Source organism: Anguilla anguilla, chromosome 3 (genome assembly GCF_013347855.1).
Source record: "Anguilla anguilla isolate fAngAng1 chromosome 3, fAngAng1.pri, whole genome shotgun sequence".
In the NCBI taxonomy this organism is placed as follows: Eukaryota; Metazoa; Chordata; class Actinopteri; order Anguilliformes; family Anguillidae; genus Anguilla; species Anguilla anguilla.
The window spans coordinates 30,595,225-30,617,220 of record NC_049203.1 but is presented as its reverse complement, the minus strand read 5'-3'; the positions used below and the strand labels follow the sequence as shown (position 1 = coordinate 30,617,220).

The following is a 21,996-nucleotide window of genomic DNA, read 5'->3' as shown; positions in this document are numbered from 1 at the left end:
TTTTTTTGATGTTGTGTACTTTGTATGTATGTTTATGTGTATGTATGTATGTAGGGGTAGGGGTGGAAGGGGTGGGAAGGGGATTTTCATTTAAAAAATGAAAATGTTTGTAAATGTTGATGATACAGTTCAAGATTTTCACTAAAAATTATTGTTTAAAAAAAAAAGTTTACTAGGCTGAAGGAGGGGCAGGATCTTCCCATTGCATCCTCTTAGTGGTCTCATGCAGCATATTATTGAAGAGAAATAATAGCATCTTCAAAGACATATATTTGCCGTATAGCCACATATCATCTCCTTTTGTTTCTATAGTTATGTCAGAACACTGATAAATATTTGTTATTTCTATCTCGTTAGCCATGCATCTCTCTCTCCATCTCTCTCACTAGTTAACCACCTAGCTTGCAACCTCTCTATCCCTCTCACTAGCTGGCTAGCGATCTCTTCATATCTCTCTCACTAGTTAGCTAACAAGCAAGTTGAAACTGCCATCAGTGTCATTTTTAGATGCTTGTCCCTGTATTCTTTTTATAAAACGCTGTATAACACCAGGTGTGATTGTACCATAATAAGTTGTTTATCCATTTTTCCTCACTGGGCAGAACAATAATTTGCGAAATGGTATCATATCGGTTCGACAAATAGGAAGCCCAAAACTCTGATTGGCTGTTGACAGGTGATGCCCGCGAAAACTGTGGTCAACGTTTTTTGGGCAACTCTGGTTGCTCAGTTGCTCGTGTTGCCGAACGTCGCTCAGCTACATATAGAATGAATGGACTTCTGGCCACTCATCAACAGAGTTGCTCGCTGTGTGAACGCATGGTTATTTTTATGGTTTATGATATTTGGAACCAAATGTAATAATTGCTTCTCGCCCAGATATTTACTGATCGCTTGTGTATCCATGATGTTAATGTTTATGCTGTTATTCCAAAGTAAATGTGTCAGTCTACAATTAGTTTTGATTAGCATTAGCTGAAAGCTAACCTGCCAACTTAATGTCAATTGATTTAGGCCTAGTGGCCGTAGTAGTAAATGTTTGCCCAGATACTACAGCAACTGTAGGGAGACACCTTGATGCCAGTTGTAAATAAAATGAAAATGTCTTTTTATGAATGAGACTGCGAGTTACACAGTATATTGCATGTAGAAGAATTACATAATTATCAGAATGATTACTTTGATGCATTTACAGATCGAATCACAAAATGCCAGCGGCGCTCATGGATCAGGGAGAGAGCACTGGGAAATGATGTACAGTGGTGAATCACACAAATGTGTAATTTAACAGACATGATAATTTAGCAATGGTATTTCTACGGATTGCATACTTTAAATAAGAACAAAAATGCATCCGTATGTATGCTGAGAATTGTTTTAAAAAGAAGGAAAGTCACTCCATCATACACTATCAATGGTAGGTTTCTGAATGCCACCGAGTGGACGTGTTGAAACAAAATAACAGCGGGACTGGTTAGTGAAAATAGTTAAACAGAACAACCACATCCAGAATGTATTTAAAATGCAATATAACAATCTATTATGAATTTTTTTTAAAGTTGTGATCAGAATTGATCCTGATGTATAGAGCTAAGCACAGCACCACTGAACTGGAGCAACTGTAAACAAGGTTGCAGTATGTTAGCTTTTCTTACGGTATAATTCTAATAGAGGAAAAGTTTGGTAGAAATGGTCATAATTCATGCATGGCTGTTACGACCCGGTCTAGGGTCAGAATGTAACAGGGTGAATGATTAGGGAAATGGGTAGGGAAATGTACTGCCAATCGATCAGTAACTCCGGTCCCTATCTGCCTATCCAAATCTAACTGGCTGCTGGCTAGTCTTTGAAGGTTACTGGGCACGGGGTGGTTTTGAACGCTGAACTTCGCAGTTAGCTGATAGTCGGAAATTAAAAGCCCGAATAGCGGCTGGTTAGATCTCCACCCAGAGTAGTTTCAAAAACAATAGAGAAAAAATAAAAAAGCAAAATCACAAACTTGTGTCCTGATGGAAAGATTTTTAGTCCAGCTGGGAACACACTAATTAACTGGAGCCATCGTCCCTCCTTCCTCCTCCCTCCCCTCTATGCTCTCAGGCTCAACCACAATTTGCATATTTTAAAATTGTGAAATGGGCAGAGACAGGCGATTATCTCATGTAATGGTAGTTTACAATGACTTTTAGTTTATACTAGAGTGACAAACAATTTGTTGCCCTTTCTATCATCCTTGTGCCCATAGTTGAAACTTAAATTGTAGTGAACTTTTACCCCATCACTGGCTCAGTTGTCATAATGTTATTACAGAATATTATCTCCTGTAATTATATTTAAATACCATTAAAATTAATAAAATGAAAGACAACACATTTGCTGAGTTTGATAAACACAATTACAATGTTTCCACATCTGTTTGCTGCCAAACAGGCAGACTAATGACTCTCAGCCATGCGCTCTTATCAGTTACATGTTTATGCATTTTATGAGTGACAACGTTGAATATCAGTTTAAAGTCAAGTGATAATATAATGTTAGTGACAATGTAGCAATTTAAAGAAACAGCATTGTTCTTGTACAGAAGGGTAGGTCATAAAGTCATTTAAAGGCAAATACAGAAAGTGTATATTATCATATATATTTGCCACAGGAATCTTTATAGAAGTGCGAAATAAATGTGCTTCTGTGTCAGTGGTATCATTAACATGAAAGTCAAATATATCAAATATTTCCTCTGGTTACATGTTTCCTCCAGAATGTTGTATTGCAGAATCTAATGCGTAAGTGGCCACACTTATTTCAAAAGTACAAACCGTGGAATTTGCTGTGATTATGCTAAGAAATGTCACGGCCATCAACAAACTTTTCTGTGGCGTAAAATGGCATGTTTTCATTTTATTAATTACATCACAAGTTTGACAGTACAGAATCAATAAGCAGGCGGAACAGACGGAGAATAGCAAAGAGAGGGATTATGGCTGCTTAATTTTCTTTAGTAAAAAAGCGCTAAAAAAGCAAGTACCCCTCGCAGCAGCCTGCAAGATAGGGCAGGGTCGGATGTTAGGAATTAGAAGAAGTGCGAATGTCAGGAGACGAGACATGGATCTCATACTTTGACCTGGGTGTCTGCTACAGGCTTGCCATTTTCTTTGCAAGCTATGTTTATCTAGAGTCAATCTTAAGGTTGAAGTTACATAAAATTTGTCTCTTTAATTTATTGTATATAGTTTAACATGCGTGCTGGCTTGCATGCCATCAATGTAAAATCATTAATCAATAGTTGTTATAGATCAGAGGTTTTCAACCTGTGGAGGCCGTCATTTTTTTTGGCGGTTGGAGAATTGTTTGATTTACATGACCAGCATTTTAGCTGGGTGAAAGGCTGCAAGCTAAACTGTCAGTGCTAAAACATTTCACTTTTTGAATTAATTCAAACTGGAATTTATCAGGAATAAGTGGTTACAAACAGGGCCTCTCAAAAGGAAAGATTCAGAGGCTGGTACATCTACAGGTAAGAAAACAGCTCCAGTGTCTGACACTGAAAAGAAACGTAAAGCAAAACGAAGGAAATAGAGCAGTGAGCACCTAGGCCTAGGCTTCACATGTGTAAGAACTGAAAATGAGCATCTGCCGCTATGTGTTGTATGCTCAGAAGTCTTATCAAACGAAGCTTTGAAACCCAATAAATTACGGCGTCATCTGGAGACCAAGCATAGTCAGTATGTGTCCAAGCCTATCGAGTTTTTTGAAAACAAACTCAGATTGCGTTACTACTGGATAATGTGCATTTCAATTATGTAGTAGCACCCTATTAGCCCGGGATCATTAAATGTTTTTTTCTGTAACAATAGTGTTATTATTTTTTATTGTTTGTTGTGTCAAAATTAATTAGCCCAGCCCCCCCGTAGCTCCCCCAATCACAATTATCAATGCGTGAAGCCGTGTTGCCTTGTGTAGGTCTGTCCATGATTTTCAGTGTCGATTATTACATGTGCAATTGCATTTGTAAAATGGGGGGCCGCAAGTTGTAAAAGGTTGGGAACCTCTGTTATAGATGAAATGTAGAAGATTCAATCAGGGACACAATGTGTTTGGGGAAGTTTTCACTTTGAAGAGGGTGAAAATTAGTGGTAGTGATAAATAGAGGTACCTTGGTTATTTCTTATTAAAATAAAATTTACATGACATAATTTTGCTCATACTCACCTCCTTGTCAATTTTACACATTACATAAAAGTACAACAAAACACAAACATGCAATTACAACAATACACCTAAAACTAACAAAAAAGCAGGTCCTTGCTTCTCTTTATGTATTAAGTTATTTAGCCAAGTAAGCAATAACTGCCCCAAGCCTGCTGCTTCTTTTTAAATCCCCAGTTTGACATAAACAATGATGGGGACACTGTGCTGTAGGAGAAGCCATCTTTCAGATGCAACATTAAACCACTGTGGTCATTAACAATCCCATGACACTCATCACAAAGAGTAGGGGATTCCCCAGTGTCCTGGCTAGGCTCTCTCAATCTGCCTCCTAATCATCTGCAGATTTAATGCCTAAAAAATTGTTTTCTCCCTCTCCACCTCTGCTGATGTGTGGTCAGCAGGGGGGTGCTGCACATTGGTGGTGGTTGAGGCTAGTTCCCCCTCATCACAGTAAAACACTTCGAGCATCTGAAAAAGAGCTATATAAATGCAATGTTCCATTTAATTAATTTATAAGGTACTTTAGGTTAGCATGACTGCTTTAGGCACAGGTTATCATGAAACTAGAAATACCGCCTCGCGGTTGTATGCCTCCACCAACCAGTAGCCAGTTTGTATATAAAATGTCATCACTTCATCATTTTATCCTATTAGACTTGTGTGAAACTTTGTCATAATTAGCGTATGAATTCTTGAGTTATGGCCAAAAACGTGTTTTGTGAGGCCATAGTGACCTTGATCTTTGACCACCAAAATCTATTCGGTTCATTCTTGAGTCCAAGTGGACGTTTGTGCCAAATTTGAATAAATTCCCTCATGGCGTTCCTGAGATATCGCATTCACGAGAGCATGGGACGGACGTGAGGTCACAGTGACCTTGACCTTTGACCACCAAAATCTAATCAGTTCATCCTTGAGTCCAAGTGTACATTTGTGCCAAAGTTTAAGAAATTCCCTCAAGGTGTTCCTGAGATATAGGCTGGTTTTGTAACCTAAAGGTCACAGGTTCAATTCCAAATGTAATGTAAAACTAGAAATACCACCTCGCGGTTGTATACCTCCGCCAACCAGTAGCCAGTTTGGATATAAAATGTCATCACTTCATCAAGGCTTCATGCATGTGATAATTCACTCCTTCCCTGGTTCCTTTTCCTGGCTGTGAAACTTTGTCATAATTATTGTATGAATTGAGTTAAGGCCAAAAATGTGTTTTGTGAGGTCACAGGACTGGTGCACTTCATAAAATAGATGGCATCAGGAAGAACAAGGAAATACTCTGGATATATTGAAGCAACACCTCGAGACATCAGCTAGAAAGTTAAAACTTGGTCACAACTGGGTCTTCCAGCAGGACAATGATCCTAAGCATACCTCCAAAGCTGTAACAAAATTGCTTAAAGACTTTCAACAAAGTGAAAAGTATTGGAGTGGCCATCACAAAGCCCTGACCTGAATCCCATAGATAAATTGTGAACTGAACTGAAAAGACGTGTCCGAGCACAAATCTTACTGAGTTACACCAGTTCTCTCAGGAGGAATGGGCAAAAATTCCTGCAAAGTATTGTGAGACGCTTGCGGAAGGCTTACCCAAGCATATGATTCAAGCTAAGCAATTAACCCCTTAGCACACATGCCAAATCTTGCCAATCCTTGCCAATTTAGGGGGTATCCAATTTAAAGCTTTATAACTCCAGATGTGAACACCACAGAGACTTGAAAAATGTCTTAAATTAAGACATTTGTACAATTTACAATACTAGCGTAGATTATTTTTTATTCATAATTTTGGAAGAAATAAAGTGCCACAAATGAAACGGTCTAGGCAAAAAATCAAAAATGAATTTGCTCTTTTTTAGTTTGCAATGAAATACAGAGAGATTGCAAATATACAGCAGGTTAAAGTATACATCTCCTGGATCAAAAACTTCTTGACCACAAGTTCATAAAATCTAAGGGTGGATATGTAGAACGACTATAGATGTATGAAGCAAAAACTAAGCAGTGTACCCAGCGTCTCCAAATCTATCCAAAATGTCTAAATTATGCATTGCTGTAAATCACAACATATTCACATATTTCACTGCAAATCAACCGTTCTGACTCAAGAAAATCACTGTTGCATAATTTTCAAGGGGGAATTACAATCTTTCAGTCAGTACAGTGGTCTAAAATATCTAGGGGTCCAGAAACATATCCAAAATCTCTCCAAAACTGAATAAAATGCTTTTTGTCCATTATAAAGCATATAAATGAGCCCCTTATGAAGGTTTAAGATGAAACATTGCTATCAGATTAAAAAAAATAATGCAAAAATATTGTCACACAATGCAGTACAGTACCTACATGTGTAATAATTAACTTGTATGTATTTCTATACTCTGTACTCTCGTATGTTTTCTTGTATGGGGAATGAATGAATGAATGAATGAATTAATTAATTAATTAATTAATTAATTAATTTTATTATTGTGTCATGCATCACATGGATGCCCAGCCCACATGGGCTTATATGACACCAACATTTAGCATATAACAGATCCAGAGTAAATCCTAGAACTATTAAAATGCTACAGACACATATCTGATACATATACCCTGTACAAAAGAGTATAGCCTCCATAACTAAACCGTCTTATCTTCTTTTCCAAGTTCCAAGTTTTTGCAACGTATTCAAAATCATTTCATAAATAATAACACCTCATTAGAGACTAAACAAACAATCCATCTTGCCTTCTTTTCCAGGCTTTTGAGACAAAGTTAGCCATTTTAAAAACGTCAAACTTAAACAGCCATTCCAATTTTTCATCATCCCCCCCCCCAAAATACTTCAGGATTACGTACAGACATTTCATGGAAAATTGGTGCTCTTAGATCATCATAATATGTGCAGTACAGCATAAAGTGGGATTCATTTTCGATTTCACCCAGATCACATAACAGACATAGTCTTTTTTCTTCGATTACATCATTAAATCTGCCTATCTCAATAGCCAGAGGAAGGATACCGGTTCGTAACTGGGCAACCAGGGACCTTTGGCTTCTGATTAGGTATGCCATAACATATGGTTCAGGGCCATATTTTTGCTTAACATGAATATAAGTCCTTAATTTTGGTTTCAGCAATATATCATTAGACCACTTTTCTTCAAAGTTGGATAAAAGCTTATATTTAATCATGTTAATATTACACCTTAAGTTATTTCTGTAAATATATTGTAAATCAGCCTCCTCAAAAATTGCATCAAGTTTAGTCCATGGGGTGCGGTGTAATTTATCCCAAAGAAAGACCTTTTTGGTTATCCTATCCTCTGGCATACTGATCAGGCGGTTCCACAGGCGGACCATTTCACACTTTTGTCTTATAGGACCAGGCACCCACCCCATATCACCCTGAATAGCTAGAACTGGAGCAAATTTATGTACACCCAGAAAACAACGTATGGCTCTGTTCTGAATAGAATTGGTATTTTTGGATTCTTTAAAGCCCCATATGCCAGCAGCATAATTCAGTACAGGAGAAACACAGGCATCATAAAGTTGTGAATATGTTGAATAACCAAGATCTTTGCACACTTTTAATTTATTGATCACTGAGCCTAACGCTCTCCCAGCCGAAGTCGCTAGGGATTTTATCCCCCCCTCGTAGGTCATAAATTCATCCAGAGCAAACCCTAGGTATTTATATACACTAGCATATTCTAGTGGTGATGGTCCAAAAGTGATATTTTGTGTACTTCTTGCTGTACCCTATTTTCCTGAAATGCATTATCTGGGTTTTACTCTGATTTATTGTTAATCTCCATCTAGATCATCATAAGTTCACAAGGTTTAACATATTTTGTAAGTCAAACTTCTGATTCAGCAATAAGGGCTATATCATCTGCATAGAGTAAAATGCCAAGTGTTGTATCCTCCAGACTTACACCTAGGTTTGCATCCTTAATTTTTTGAGCCAAATCATTCACATATAAAGCAAACAGAGTTGGAGAAAGAATGTCACCTTGTTTGACTCCAAAGGGAGTAGGAAACCATCCAGTAAACATGCTATTTATCTCTACACAGGCGACTGGAGAACTGTATAAAGTTTTAATTGCTTTGTAGAATTTACCATCAATCCCAGCTTTAATAAGCTTGAAGGCAAGCAGATCCCTATTGACCCAATCAAAGTCCTTTTGGAAGTCAACAAAGCAAACAAATGTAGATTTTCCTTCCTCTATTCTGGCTCTAAGTACAGATGATACTGAATAGATATGATCAATGCAAGCTCTACCTAAATCCATTCTGCTCATCAACAAGATATTCTGTCATTTCCAAGTACTGAATTAACCGGTTATTTAAAATGTTTGAGTATAATTTATAAACTGTACTTAAAAGGCTGATGCCCCTATAGTTAAGGAGAACCCTTAGATCATTCTTAGCTGACTTTGGGATCGGTTTAATAATAGCTTTATACCACACAGAAGGAATGATGCTATCTTCAAAGCAAGTTTGAAACAGACAGCATAACACCGCTAGTAATGACGGAGACTTTAGGACTTCGTTTGGGATTCCCTCTACCCCTGATGCTTTCTTTAACTTTGCCCTGTCTACAACACACTTTACTTCCTCCCGTGTGATATTATTATTCAAGAATTGATTTGGGATGTACCCAGAATGATTCATGGTTTTCTCCAACTCATAATTTGCATTACATGTATCTTTTAGAGAAGTATCATCAAAAACCGGTGGAATATGATTTCCTGAAAGTCTGCAAAATCATTTTCCCATTTTCTGAGAACAAGCTCTTTTTTATTCTCAGGATCACCATTACTTAATACAATTTCCATTGGAATTTTTGTTGATCTCCTAGGGCCCAATTTATTTATTTCGTTCCAAACTGTTGTGGATTGCTGCATTGTAATTGGTCTAGGTGTAAAGCTTGTCCTCTCCTGAATTTCCTTTTATAGAATCGTAATCTCTTGTCAAAAGAAAATTGAGTTTGCCTAAATTTTTTCCTTTAAGAGTTTTTCAGTCATTTGATCTTTACACTTTAGGAACTCATTTTCAGCTGTTTTTCTATCAATCCATAGTTTTTTGAGCTCCAAGTACCTATTTTAAGGTATGCATTACCCTTACTCCCAAGGGTAATGGGGATGGGACGACATGAAAACAATTTTCAACCGTCCACCAAGTTTTGGCAATGTTCCAACTCTCACTTCATCACCGTTGCATGCTTCACAAAAACTATTACACTACCATCTAACGCTTACATTACAGTGTGAAATATCCACATTATATAACACCACTAACCTATTTAAAGATACTCAATTTCAAAAATAACGTATATAACCGAAATATTTTGAGCAGTAATACTTACATAGCAATGATGAAATCTCATCTATGTTCAGTAGATAGAGACAGAGACAGTATCAATGATACTGTTCTATTCGCTTCTGTTTTGCTCCAGAAAACGATGTCAGCTAGGTCTATCAGTAGACATATGGCTTAGCTATGTCCAGAAGTCTTCAATAATAATAGTATTTTCCAAGAAATTATGAAATATCGTTGACCACGTTTCATTATGTGCAGCGTATTTTTCTGCTAACATAGAGTGAATGCGTAAGTGAATGCGATGCCAAGAATATTTTCTGTTACGCTGACCTATAAAACGCTATTCCGAAAGCAGAATTAGACATGTTATACATCGTTAGAAAGCTTATACTCTCGCCTACTGAATAAATGAATTGTCAATTAAGCCCGACTGTACTAAAAAGGGCGACGACGCCGTAAACAACAGGTGTGGTATTACGCACAGCTATTTTGGAAGATACCCAGGCGTCACAAATGCGCGTATATTTCCCAAACGGATTGTCCAAGACAATGTATGACCACACAGCCTCAAAAGGGACATCTCTTCACGTAAAACCAACAGTAAGATTGTATATTTATTCAATATTTAGTTCCAGATATTGACTGTAGAATGACATGGTATAATTTAAAAAAACTTTTTCTCGTTTATTTCGTTATTCAGTGAGCAGCGTTTTCACTGCTGTATAGGTATATCTTAGGGCTATTTTCAGGTTTATCTTGTTGCTATGACGGAATATGATTTTTTAGTGGTGAAAGAATATTTTTATGAATGCCAAGATAGACAATATTGTCCATTATGTCAAGGGTGGGGGTGTTTTGTAGATGAGACTGCAGGGAGGGGGTGCGTGTTAAATGAACGACCAGAGCGACAATGGTGGGGCTGTGAAACTTTGTTTTCGGCATAGTTGTCGTGTATCGTCTACTAATGAAAATAAAACAACGCGTTTCTGTTTTTAACTCACACTTTGGTTGCCGTAGCACCGGATGCTTGAGTTTAGTAATCTCCCGACCACTAGGGGCTTTGCGCTAAGAGGTTAAAATTGGCGTGGCAGAACATAATGAGAGCCCATGAATGACAGTGTAGCGGCACCGCTTTCGTCGGCTTTGAATTCAAAATGTTGCCATATTGGCGCAGTTTTCATTTTCTTTGACACTAACTCTGCCATGTCTCATCTCGTCATCCCAAAAAACACCTGAACTTTCTCGTAGCTAAACAACACACAATGCGCATCGTCTTCCCCCACCCACCTTTGATTGGTCTACTGAAATTTGATATCCTTGTTGCCGGCCTTGGCACTAAATTGCGCACGGCCTGTCAATCTTCTATTTTTTTCTCTCTTTTTTTGCACTCAGACACTAGTTGCTCCGTTTATAAACAAACATAATGTTATGTTAATCACGTTGTCATATTGCTTATTACTAATGCAATACAAGTTGGATTTAGCGCCGTCGGCACAGGTTGCTGATGTAGGCTACTTTTTAAGCTACTTTGGTTCATTCGGTTCGCATAATAATCAAACCAGTTTAAGCTCATACACCGAACCGGACCGGCAAAAACGGAAACAGATGCAACCCTAGTGCCCACCTGTTGTATTCTTTAGTAAAGCAGGTACCTGGAGCATGCGTAGTAGTTTGGGGCTATATCGCTGCATTCACTATAGTTAGAGAGCTGGCTGCAAGGTCATTTTAATCAGGAGAACAGCAACTGTTCTACAATTAAAAGTTAATTCTATGGTGGAATTTTCCTTTAAAAATCACATTTGGTTCCCATTTCACAATTGCTTACCATTTTGTTATTCATTTCACGAAGGCAATGACCCTCATCTACAAACACAGAATAATGCACTATGGGTTTGCTGGCTCTCTAGTTTTGAAGTTTTCTTTTCTCAGAAGTGGTAACATTGCAGAGGTGAGAAATCACTGACTAGATAATGTGTTAGCAATACCAAACATTTCTAAGTACAACATGAATTCGCTGTAGCTAGCTAGTGATCTGGGCAATTCAAAGCCAAAGCAAAGCTTTCGCCAGCTGTTGGAGCAAAGCAAACCATTTCCGTTTTTTTAATGTAATGTTATACACAATTAGCTAATTAAAATAGCTGTATTTGAGCTTTCACGTTAATCTTTCAAACACGCCTTATGTTAAATGTGATGTTAATATGTTGCTTGCACCTCTGCAACCCAGAGCACAGGAGTGCCTTCCTCATTCTTTCCTTGTCTTCACATAAAGTATATTTTTAGAGGAATAATTTACATTTTATATAATTAGTAATTTGTATAACAGGCTAAACCTAGCTTTACAGCCATTTTTCCTTCTGTTAAACATGATAATAGTAAATTTTGCCAATCCAGTGAAGAGATAATGTCATCGTATATAAACACTTGTATTCAGTTTGGGTCAAACTGGGTCAAATTTTTTACATTTTTTTATTTTTCAATTAAAAGCATTAAATGAATGTTTTTATTGATTTGATATTTTCATACCAAAGAATTAACCAAAATACAGGAAACAAATATCCTGAAACTGGAATTTTTCAGTGGAAGAACCCCCAGACACCCCCCCACCCCACCTTGGTTCAGAAAATCCCCCATTTCTGATGTCCCCACATTGGCAATTATGCTGCTCATGCCTCTCTCTTCGAAACCCCATCCCCCATGGCAAATCCAGGCAAAAAGTAGGTTGAAAAAAAAAGATTTTATACCGGCAAAAGAAAACCAGTAAGTGAAATAATTGGAAGTGAAAGTAAGACAAAGATAACAAAAGCAAATGCATTTTTTTGCATTATGGTCCTCCAGGAGTGTACCTGAATCTGAAGAGGGTGGACCATGATCTTCATGAGCATTTCGTGATCCGGAAGGAGACTATCCAAGTCCAGCCCTTGGCATTTCACCGCCTGAGGGAAATCACCAGTGATTTAGTTCTATTCAGAGACATAATCTTGAGTCATTTTTATTAATCTATGCTTCCAGTTTTGCTAGGAAAATGTAGGATTATTTGACCAAGAACATACTTATCTGTGTATTTCTACACCAAACCACTCCACAGAATGTGTTCTTCTTGTGGTTACAGTAAAATTTTCTAAGAAGCAGGCAGCAGATGTGGTCATGTGTCCCCTGAAACCCCAATAACCCAAAACCCGACCCAGGACTGAGGCAGGACTGGGTACAAATTTGTGGGTCTCTCATATATAGTGGAGAGAACCCATGAACACCGGACCACTTTTCATTTTATTTAACAAAAGAAAACTTCCATGGTTGCATTTACTGTTTTAGTTTAGTGAGACTAAGATGCACCATGGTCATGACAACAGTTCCTACAGTACTTGTTGTCAGCCAATTGCAAATCAGCAAACTACAAGCTTAGCTCAGTTCACACAATTCTTAGGGAGATTAAGCGTTAAATGCAATCAAGATAGAACCTTTCAAAAAATGTAAATCAGGACAGCACAGCAAGCACTACAGCAAGTGCCATAATTATTCAATTACTGTGAGCCAGTTTGCCATTACTCATGCTAATTGGCAATTGACATCTTGCAGGCTTCACAACAAAAGGGCATCCACTCAACAGGAGCCCATAGAAACCATGGAAATGAAAAAGTGGTTTCCTTGACCCTGGTTGCCTCGCTTTAGGCTGCCTTACCTTCAACTGCACCACCTGTCACCACTGACTGAGCTCAATGCTCCTTGAAATCCTCCCCAACTGAGTTTTTGAACATGTTAAACACAGTTTTCAGAACAGCTAAACAGTGTCACCTCTCAAGTGCCATATTTATGACATCTTTACAGTGATAATCTAAAAGTAGGCCTATGTCCAGTTATTTGTATATTAGACACTCAAGCACTGAATTATTTGTCGGCAGGTGCCTCTTACATGGGTCAGACTAGGTACAGAACGCAGAGGAAAATGTCTGGTCATGTGCGGGGCTGTTCAGATTCAAGTTTTGTTACCAGGGGGTCAATTCAGGTTTGGGTCCATTTCCATTCATTTATGCACATCCGGCTCATGGAAGGAACCCATGGGTCTAACCTGAAGACAATGAACCTATGTAGACCTCTAGTCACCTGTACTGACCTTGCTCAGGAACATGGCATAGTAGCGGTGGAGAGGCAGATGAAATGTCACTTGATTGGGAGTTGGCTGAAAAGAAAATGACAACAAGTTTTGCTTGTGTGACATTTCATATGACTGCAAATGGTTATATAAACACCTTATGTAAACACTAATTCATATGTAATAAGATGTACCTCATCCACAAAGCCAATTGAATCAAACCACAGTTGCAAAGCCTCCAGACAATACTGCACTACCGTTTTTGTGTACTCCTGTGTTTCCTACACAAAAGAACAAACGTTAAACCACAGTTAGCGACAATTTCTTTTTTTTTTTTTAAACAATGAACAAATCACACACTGGCTCTTCATGTAGCAGCTAAGTTGTAAACATCTAAACTACTCTAATTTAAAGGAGATAAAGTAAACTACAAAAATCAATGAACAAAACACATTGTTCAGCAAACAATCTGCATGATTTGGGGTAGAGACAATTGAAATGGTTCTGTAAATGGCAATGGGTGGGTGGTCTTACTTTGACTTTGCAGTGGGTTATGAGCCCCCACATGGGCTGGGCACAGGCCTCCAGCTCTGCTGCAAAAGCTGCATAGTAAGTCTGGGACTCGAACTCCACATGTTCATTCAGCTCCCTCTTGTTCAAGTTCATACCTAAAACAGCCAGTACACAACACCAAGGCCAGATCAGGGTGGTTACTTCATTGTGATGACCACATAATATCCAAACCCCTGCCAATCGATCAAGATGAACAAATTAAGATAAAGAGAAAAACTTCAAGTGTTTTTAATGTTTAAAGGGTAAAGGGAGCTGACAAATTCAGTACTGCAGATTGGAGCAATCAATCAGCTAAGCTCAATAAAAGGAACATGTGGCATACTTAAACTTCACCTTTTTAAACTGCCTATATGTTATTTATATGATAATGGGGGATGTGGAGACGAGTAGTGTGTGAATGACATTTCTGCTGCCTGAAGACTTCTCTGGCACGCTTGTCTTCTGTCTTCTTCAGCTACCATTTTATTTGCACACCAAAATATTTGCACACCTCTAAAAAATGGCTGGTTTGTTTTGCGTAGCAGTCAAATCCATGGATTTGTACAAAGGCACAGCTCAGACATGTGGGCTTCGGTAAAGTGGGGGTTGATCAGAGTAAGGCAAATTCCCAGGAATACTTACCTTGGAAGAAGGACACAAAGCTCATCCACAGCATGAGCAAGGAGTGGTCCTCCAAGAACTTCTTTGCTACACTTTGGTGTGAGAGAATATTTATAAAATCGCTAACTAAAGGCCAGTATGTGTTGTTTTTCAGTAGAGCCTCTGCACAGTTTACCACCACATGGCGGCTATTCTCTTCATCTGAAAAAAAGAGAAAGGGGGCTGTGCTACACAGTTGTACATAAAAGCAGTGATGAGAGAAGGAGGTTTTGAAAGCCTAAAACAGATTAAGTAATGTTATTAAGTGGCATGTTAATTTGAGTCCATCATAGTGTTTTCTCAGGGAGAGTAAAGTACTCTGAATGAAGTCATTAACTGCCAGCTTCTGCTAGTTCAATCCATTATGGGGCTCACAAAGCCACTCTGCCATCACACATAATGGGAATGAGTAGCTACTGCCTGGTGGCAAATTTCTTTCACCAGTGTGAGCATACTTGTCAAAAACCATATGCTAAAGGATTCCCACTGCTTGTAACTTTTTTTCTCAATGGGTCAAGAATGAGACTATTCCAACTGAGAATGTATAAGGAGAGCAAACTGCCCAGGATTGTGACTGATGACTCACTCTCTAATTACCATACGTTACAAACCTCCTAATTTTGACCCAGGAGACTCTCAAATTCATTGCGCTCACGCAGTGTCTTCCCAGGGTCAACATTCAGCCGAATTTTCCCGTTTTAGGACAAATTTAAATACATTGTATTTTTTAATTTGTTATATCACAACCTCTATATGCAGCATGTAGGCCCTATGACTCAAATTCTCCTGTTTCCACCTGGATGACAACAGCTATTTCTCACACGTGCAACCAACCTGCTACCAACCCGGCGAAAGTGTTGCTACGCCAAACAGTAGTGTACCAACACTTTCGCCAGCTGTTGCCACAAAACAAAGCTTCCAGTTATATAGTTATGCTCAGCTAGCAAATTAAAACAGTCATATTATAGCTTTTATGCCTTTTATACACATTTGTCTTTCTATTAAACATGATGTTGGTATGTCTGTCACTTGCACCTCTGCAACAGAGAGCACAGGAGTGACTTCCTCATTCTTTACTTGTCTTTCCATGATGCATGTTTGTAACATAGAGGAATTTTTTATATTTTAATGCTTGTAATGATCAGAACAGGCTAGCCAGTTAGCTTTAGTGCCGTCATTCCAGAAATTAAACATGACAATAATAAGTTTGTCACTTCTGTGAATAAATTATTTCACTGTATTCCAACTGTACATTAACCTTTGTGTTCAGTTTGGTTTAAATAACACATTACACTCTTTGCCTAAAGAGGGACAGGCAGCTGGCAGGGATCCAAAAGACTTCAGGTGATCAGTAATACCTGGGTCCCAGAGCAACTCACAATTAGCAGGTGTGTCTCGGTCTTCATTTGCTTCCAGGCATACATTGTTTTTGTCAAGGAGTTCAGAAGTCTAAAGGGGTAAGTCTGTATATTGGGAAAATGTCTGTGTCATGCATCCACCCACAGCTCACCTTGAAGTTCACTTTTGATAAGGCAACTCTCCATCATGTAGAGGAGGACTGTGACCATAATGTCCAGCAGTTGGCACTCCTCTGTCATGTGGCGCGCCAGCTCCTCATTGCTGAACAGCTGCACGCTGATATGTACTATGCGGTTGGACATAGTGTCTGATTCATTGCTTTTCATCAGCGTTTTCATGATGAATGCATAATGTTGAACAAATGTTTTGGTGAAGGCAATCTGGAAACAAGGAAGCATGTGCTATAACTTGACGGAATTCAGTTAAAATGTGTTTACTAACAACAAAATTAATTTAGAGCATTACTTCAAATAGACGCTTGCTAAAAATGGAGGTCTCAAGCTGCTGGGAGGCTGATGTGCTTATTTTGAGCTGCATATCAAGTTTTGTTCTTTGACTCATGTCTGTGCAGGCCTGACACAACGATTATTGCCACACTCCAGTGTTATTCAAGTTATGGGTTGCGGGGGAGGATGTCAGAATGTATCAGTTTCTTATTTTGTGTTTCTTCATAATTACAAAGACAGAAATCTAAAATGCTATTCATTTAATGTTGCTGAGCACAGGACATCCTTAGGAGTGTTTGGTTTTCATGCAGTAGATATTAAAATTAAACATTCAGGACTAGTATACATTCAACAATGCGAAAATTATAACATGCATTTCTGTAACAGCAATACTGCATAAAGAAGCGCATGCTATCATTTTCAAGTCAGTATGCATTTCAGCAGGTAAACTTGCAAACATACCTTATAGTCTTGATCTGGCAACATGTTCAGTAAAAATGTAACCATCTTCTGTGGAAACTCATACTTTATGGTCCAAAACAGCAACTCCTCCAAAAAGCATTTATGTTTCAGAGTATCCATTATGGTTGGATCTGGAGAAAGAGGTCAAAGGGCTTGCAATTGTTGAAATAATCCTCCATGTTGAAGTGTAACTAAAAACAGTTTGCTGATACATTTCAAGAAAGGCTTTAAAATGATTTAAAAACTTAACTGGGCTTGCTTTGATAAATCTTTTTTTTTTGCTCAAATGAAGTCTTAATTAAAGACTTCAATAAAATTATACATTCAGTACTAATCAATCTGTCAATCAACTTTATTGTTCCAGATGGTAACATTGCATAGACGGGTTACAACAACACACAAAGACGATCATAAAACTAGAAATACCGCCTATGCCTCCACAAACCAGTAGCCAGTGCTCTGTTTTTTGCGGTGATGTGCTGGGGTGCAATGTCATCACTTCATCATGTTATCCTATTAGACATTTCTGTGAAACTTTGTCATAATTAGCGTATGAATTCTTGAGTTATGGCCAAAAATGTGTTGTGAGGTCACAGTGACTTTGACCTTCAAGTGGGCGTGTGTGCCAAATGTGAAGAAATTCCCTCAAGGCAAAAACGTGTTTTGTGAGGTCACAGTGACCTTGATCTTTGACCACCAAAATCTAATCTGTTCATACTTGAGTCCAAGTAGACGTTTGAGCCAAATTTGAAGAAATTCCCTCAAGGCGTTCCTGAGATATCGCGTTCACGAGATACGGGATGGACAGACAGAAGGACGGACGGAAGGAAGGACGGACAACCCGAAAACATAATGCCTCCGGCCATGGCTGGGCCATCACGAAGGCATAAAAACAGGCATGTACAAGTCTTAAAACCCAGGAATTATTGTAAGAATTCCCTGTCTTAAATAAACCATTATCTCCAAAAGTATGCACAGTACAGACATGGTTCAAAGTTTGACATAAAAATTACATCTGTACCAAAATGACCAAACCGTGATCCTACAGAGGTCTCTCATAGTAAACATGCGGGACATATACATTTTGTAAAACAATAAAGAAATCCAAAATTCACTTTGTATTGGGATATACATATATATAGTATGCCATCTCGCCAAGTTACGCCTTGGCGGGGCGGCATGCCCCATACATATACAGCACAGTGTTTGCCACTTTTCAGGGTTTCCTATGACAGAAATAACCACAATGCCCACAGACTCTCAGCCCTTTAAAACATTCATTTCTGTACCTTCTGACCCCATTTCTACAGACAGAATTTACAAACAACTTCACACGCCCGCACAATAAAGCCCCAAACTTTAGGGGATTTTGCATTTTCTCTATCTTCTTATTTTTCCTGCCAGATTACATCACCTTAATGCTGTAAGCCCAGAAACAATGTCTCCCCATTGGACACCAGCCAATCCTTAACCTACACCAGACAATCAAAATGTCACATACACACGCAAAATGGACTTATATTTTTTCCCCAAGAAAATTTCCAGTCTTGACAGCTAGTCAGTTCATGGCTCAGTGGTAATGTTGCTGTCTATGGATTGTCACGGGGTCAAAGCCCTCCTGGGGCAAATCTTTCATTTCTTATACATGCTTATTTCCTCACTAATATTTGTATATTACTTTTCAACTATTGCTTTTACACCATATCTACCCGGTCTTTCACCGAACGTATAGACTGTATTATGACATAACATCTACATGTTCAGTTAACCGGCTACAATATAGCCAGGCCATATGGATACAACCGGAGCTCAGCTGTGCTTACTAGCCTGTCTTCTTTAAAACCACAGGCACATTTAACCAAGACAGTGGTGCACTGGTAACGTCACTGACTGGAAAGCACAAGGTTGGACGATCGAATCCTGCATTGCCTTCAGGCAAATCTTTAATTTCTTATTCTAACATTTTCTTACACTTACATTCACTAACTAATAATTGTCTATTGCTTTTGAACTATTGCTTTTGCACTTATCAGAATATCAGAATCTTCAATGCAAATGATTAGCAAAAGTCACTCATAACCAGCCACATGCATTTCATGACGGCACATATATTGACTTTTTATCTTAAAAAGTTACACCAGCTGACCACTGTGGCATTTCTAGTTTAAAATATAGTTTCTAACTATATTTCTTTACCTGGCTACTTTAGAAAACGTTCTTATCAGCAAATGCCATGTTTCTACATTCATGCTACCTCGCCCTGTTGTCCATCTACCCACAGACAAACAATTAGTACGTACGTACTGTCTGCAAAAACCCATTAAAAACATTCAATTCAGAAACATGACTTATTTATAATTATAACTAGTAGTCTATGTGAGAAAAGTACATTTGTATAACAGTTTTCCTATGTAATTTCACACGTTCCTTGAACAACTACATATGCCATCAGGGCGGCAGTGTGGTATAATGGGTAAGGAACTGGTCTTGTGACCTAAAGGTCTCAGGTTCGATTCCTGGGTAGGACACTGCTGTTGTACCCTTGAGCAAGGTATTTAACCTGCATTGCTTCAGTATATATCCAGCTGTGTAAATGGATGCAATGTAAATTCTATCTAAAAAGTTGTGTAAGTCGCTCTGCATAAGCGCATCTGCTAAATGCCTGTAATGTCTGTTTTATATACTGTTCAATAAGGAAACTCATCTCGCTCATGGTCACTATGTTTTCTTTGCACTAGTCTGTGATCATGTCAAACTTCACCTACATGCCCATCCTGCTGATAACATATTGTTTCAATACCTCAATTTCATCACTTGTCGTCATTTCTCTCGTTATACTGTTATTTTCTGATATGCAAAGATTTCTGGGAAATACGTATGTGCTGCTATTCTCCACTGTCAAGTGTTCCCATTTGTCACAATTGTTACCTAGTTCTCCTTCTCAAATTCTCACATAAGGTCAGTGATCTAGCTAAGGAAAATACCGAAGAGGAGTCCTACCTACAACTTATCAAAATGCCGTATAAACCTTAGAAACACTAAAAGTCTATCTCAGACGAAATAACAGAAAACGGAGCCGGACAGAAGGGTACACAAGCTGTGACCTAGGGAGCTCAAATGAAACGAGCTTGCTGATAATTTTGTCAATGAAGGCTCTTTGGATAGCCATCAAATCAGTGAGTACATACACTGGGGGATTTCTGTTGCGTTTCTAGCCTATATTATACTTACGCCACCGCACCCTTTGTCACAGGCATTATTTTACATACACAGAAAAGTGAAAGTACTAAACATGCTGGACATGTAGTGGAGGCAGAAACACTGGAGGTATTCAAGGCCCGGCTTGATAAAAGCTAGATAGTACAAGGGTTTCCCCCAGAAAAGTTGTTAGGCCCGGTGGCAAGTATCTTTTGACGGGGGCCGGCAGCCCGGCGCGGGCCGGCGGCCAAGTGCCTTTTTTGATGGGGGCCCGGCACGGGCCTGCGACAGACTGATGGCAGCATTAAGGTAGGGCCCTGTAGTTTCTGTGATAACAGAATCACAGACGGAATCGCAGAATTGAGAATTTAAAAAAGCTATAACACAGATTCCATAGGGCCCTACATTAAGTCAGTGCTAAAAGCTGACAGAAGATTTGAAAATATAACTACGTAATGTGAATGTTGTTATAAATAAGTCATTTATTCAACACACATTTTTTTTTAAATCAACAACTATTTACAGCATAGCATAGTCTTACAAAGAATCTGACAACAATGTACAGACTTGGAATGCTGTGTTTTCAACAACAACAAAATAAATTAAATTAAATTAAATTAAAATAAATAATATCAAAGTATTTGCACTCTACAAAAAACTTGAAAAAAGTCCCGATTGGCTACTGATTCTTACAGCCTTGGAATGCTGGGCACACTTCAACAACAAAAGAAATTAAAATAAATAATATCAAAGTTTTGGCACTCCACAAAAAACTTGTATTCAAGTCCTGATTGGCTACTGAATCTTACAACAAGCCTTGGAATGCTGGGCACATTTAAATAGGGATGGGAATCGCGTTCCAAGTTGTCCTATTCATTGGAATCGTATGGCTCCGAGCTTATCGATTCCGCTTATCGAAGCCAGCATGTTTTTACGACAGCTGCACTTTGCAAAACAATGACGTAACGCTTTGGGGGAGGCACGCACGCCAGGCGGCCTCTCTCAGGTGTTTGTTTTGGGCGGCAACTATTACAACAAATTTGATCCGGGCTGCCAGCCTTGATACATTCTGTTGCGATAAAGATTCTAAGACGACTCAGCAGTTTCTTTGGATTAACGGGTTATTTTCTAGCCTGAAATGCGATCGTATTACGAAATGGCTACACGTCATGTAACGTGCAAGCAGTTGGCTATCTCCCTGGAAACAAAGTAAATGTTTTTACCAATAAATAATAATAATAAATGCGATTTTATCCATGGAAATAGCTATACAAAAAGGCAAAATAAATGTCGTGTTTGCGATTGCCGTCGTAGATGTCAGAAAGAAATGTCACTGACCAAAAAAAAAAATTGCTCTCTTTGTAGTGGTTTGGGCTGGAAACGAGCTGTAAGAGCGGGATATGCACAACACTGCCTACTTATTGGCTACTAAATCTTACAACAATGTACAGCCTTGGAATGCTGGGCACATTTCAACAACAACAAAATATATATGTATCTGTGTTACTGACTGTTTGGCTAGCTAGCTAAGTTAGCTAAATGACCACGTTGTCGTGCACATCACTGTCACCAAGCTAACATTATTAATAAACAAGTGAAGTCGTTATTTAGATGGAGATGAATACATCATGTAATGTTACAATTTATCGAACGTTACATTCATGCTACTAATTTAACGTTACCTACACACTGCTTAAGTTAATATAAAAAGAATGT

At 38.5% G+C, this 21,996-nt stretch overlaps 1 protein-coding gene across 5 annotated transcripts in view; it reads right to left on the bottom strand.

Annotated features, from left to right (window-relative positions):
* The window catches only part of ubr3 (ubiquitin protein ligase E3 component n-recognin 3), a 418,217-nt gene that overhangs the window by 333,882 nt on the left and 62,339 nt on the right, over positions 1-21,996 (bottom strand). For all 5 annotated transcript variants that reach the window (XM_035408072.1, XM_035408075.1, XM_035408074.1 and 2 more), the window contains 7 exons: positions 17,083-17,213; positions 16,326-16,554; positions 14,798-14,977; positions 14,138-14,271; positions 13,798-13,884; positions 13,625-13,690; positions 12,357-12,446 (listed from right to left, as the gene is read on the bottom strand). In XM_035408072.1, coding sequence (XP_035263963.1) covers positions 12,357-12,446; positions 13,625-13,690; positions 13,798-13,884; positions 14,138-14,271; positions 14,798-14,977; positions 16,326-16,554; positions 17,083-17,213 — 917 coding nt within the window. The remainder of the gene's footprint in view (positions 1-12,356; positions 12,447-13,624; positions 13,691-13,797; positions 13,885-14,137; positions 14,272-14,797; positions 14,978-16,325; positions 16,555-17,082; positions 17,214-21,996) is intronic.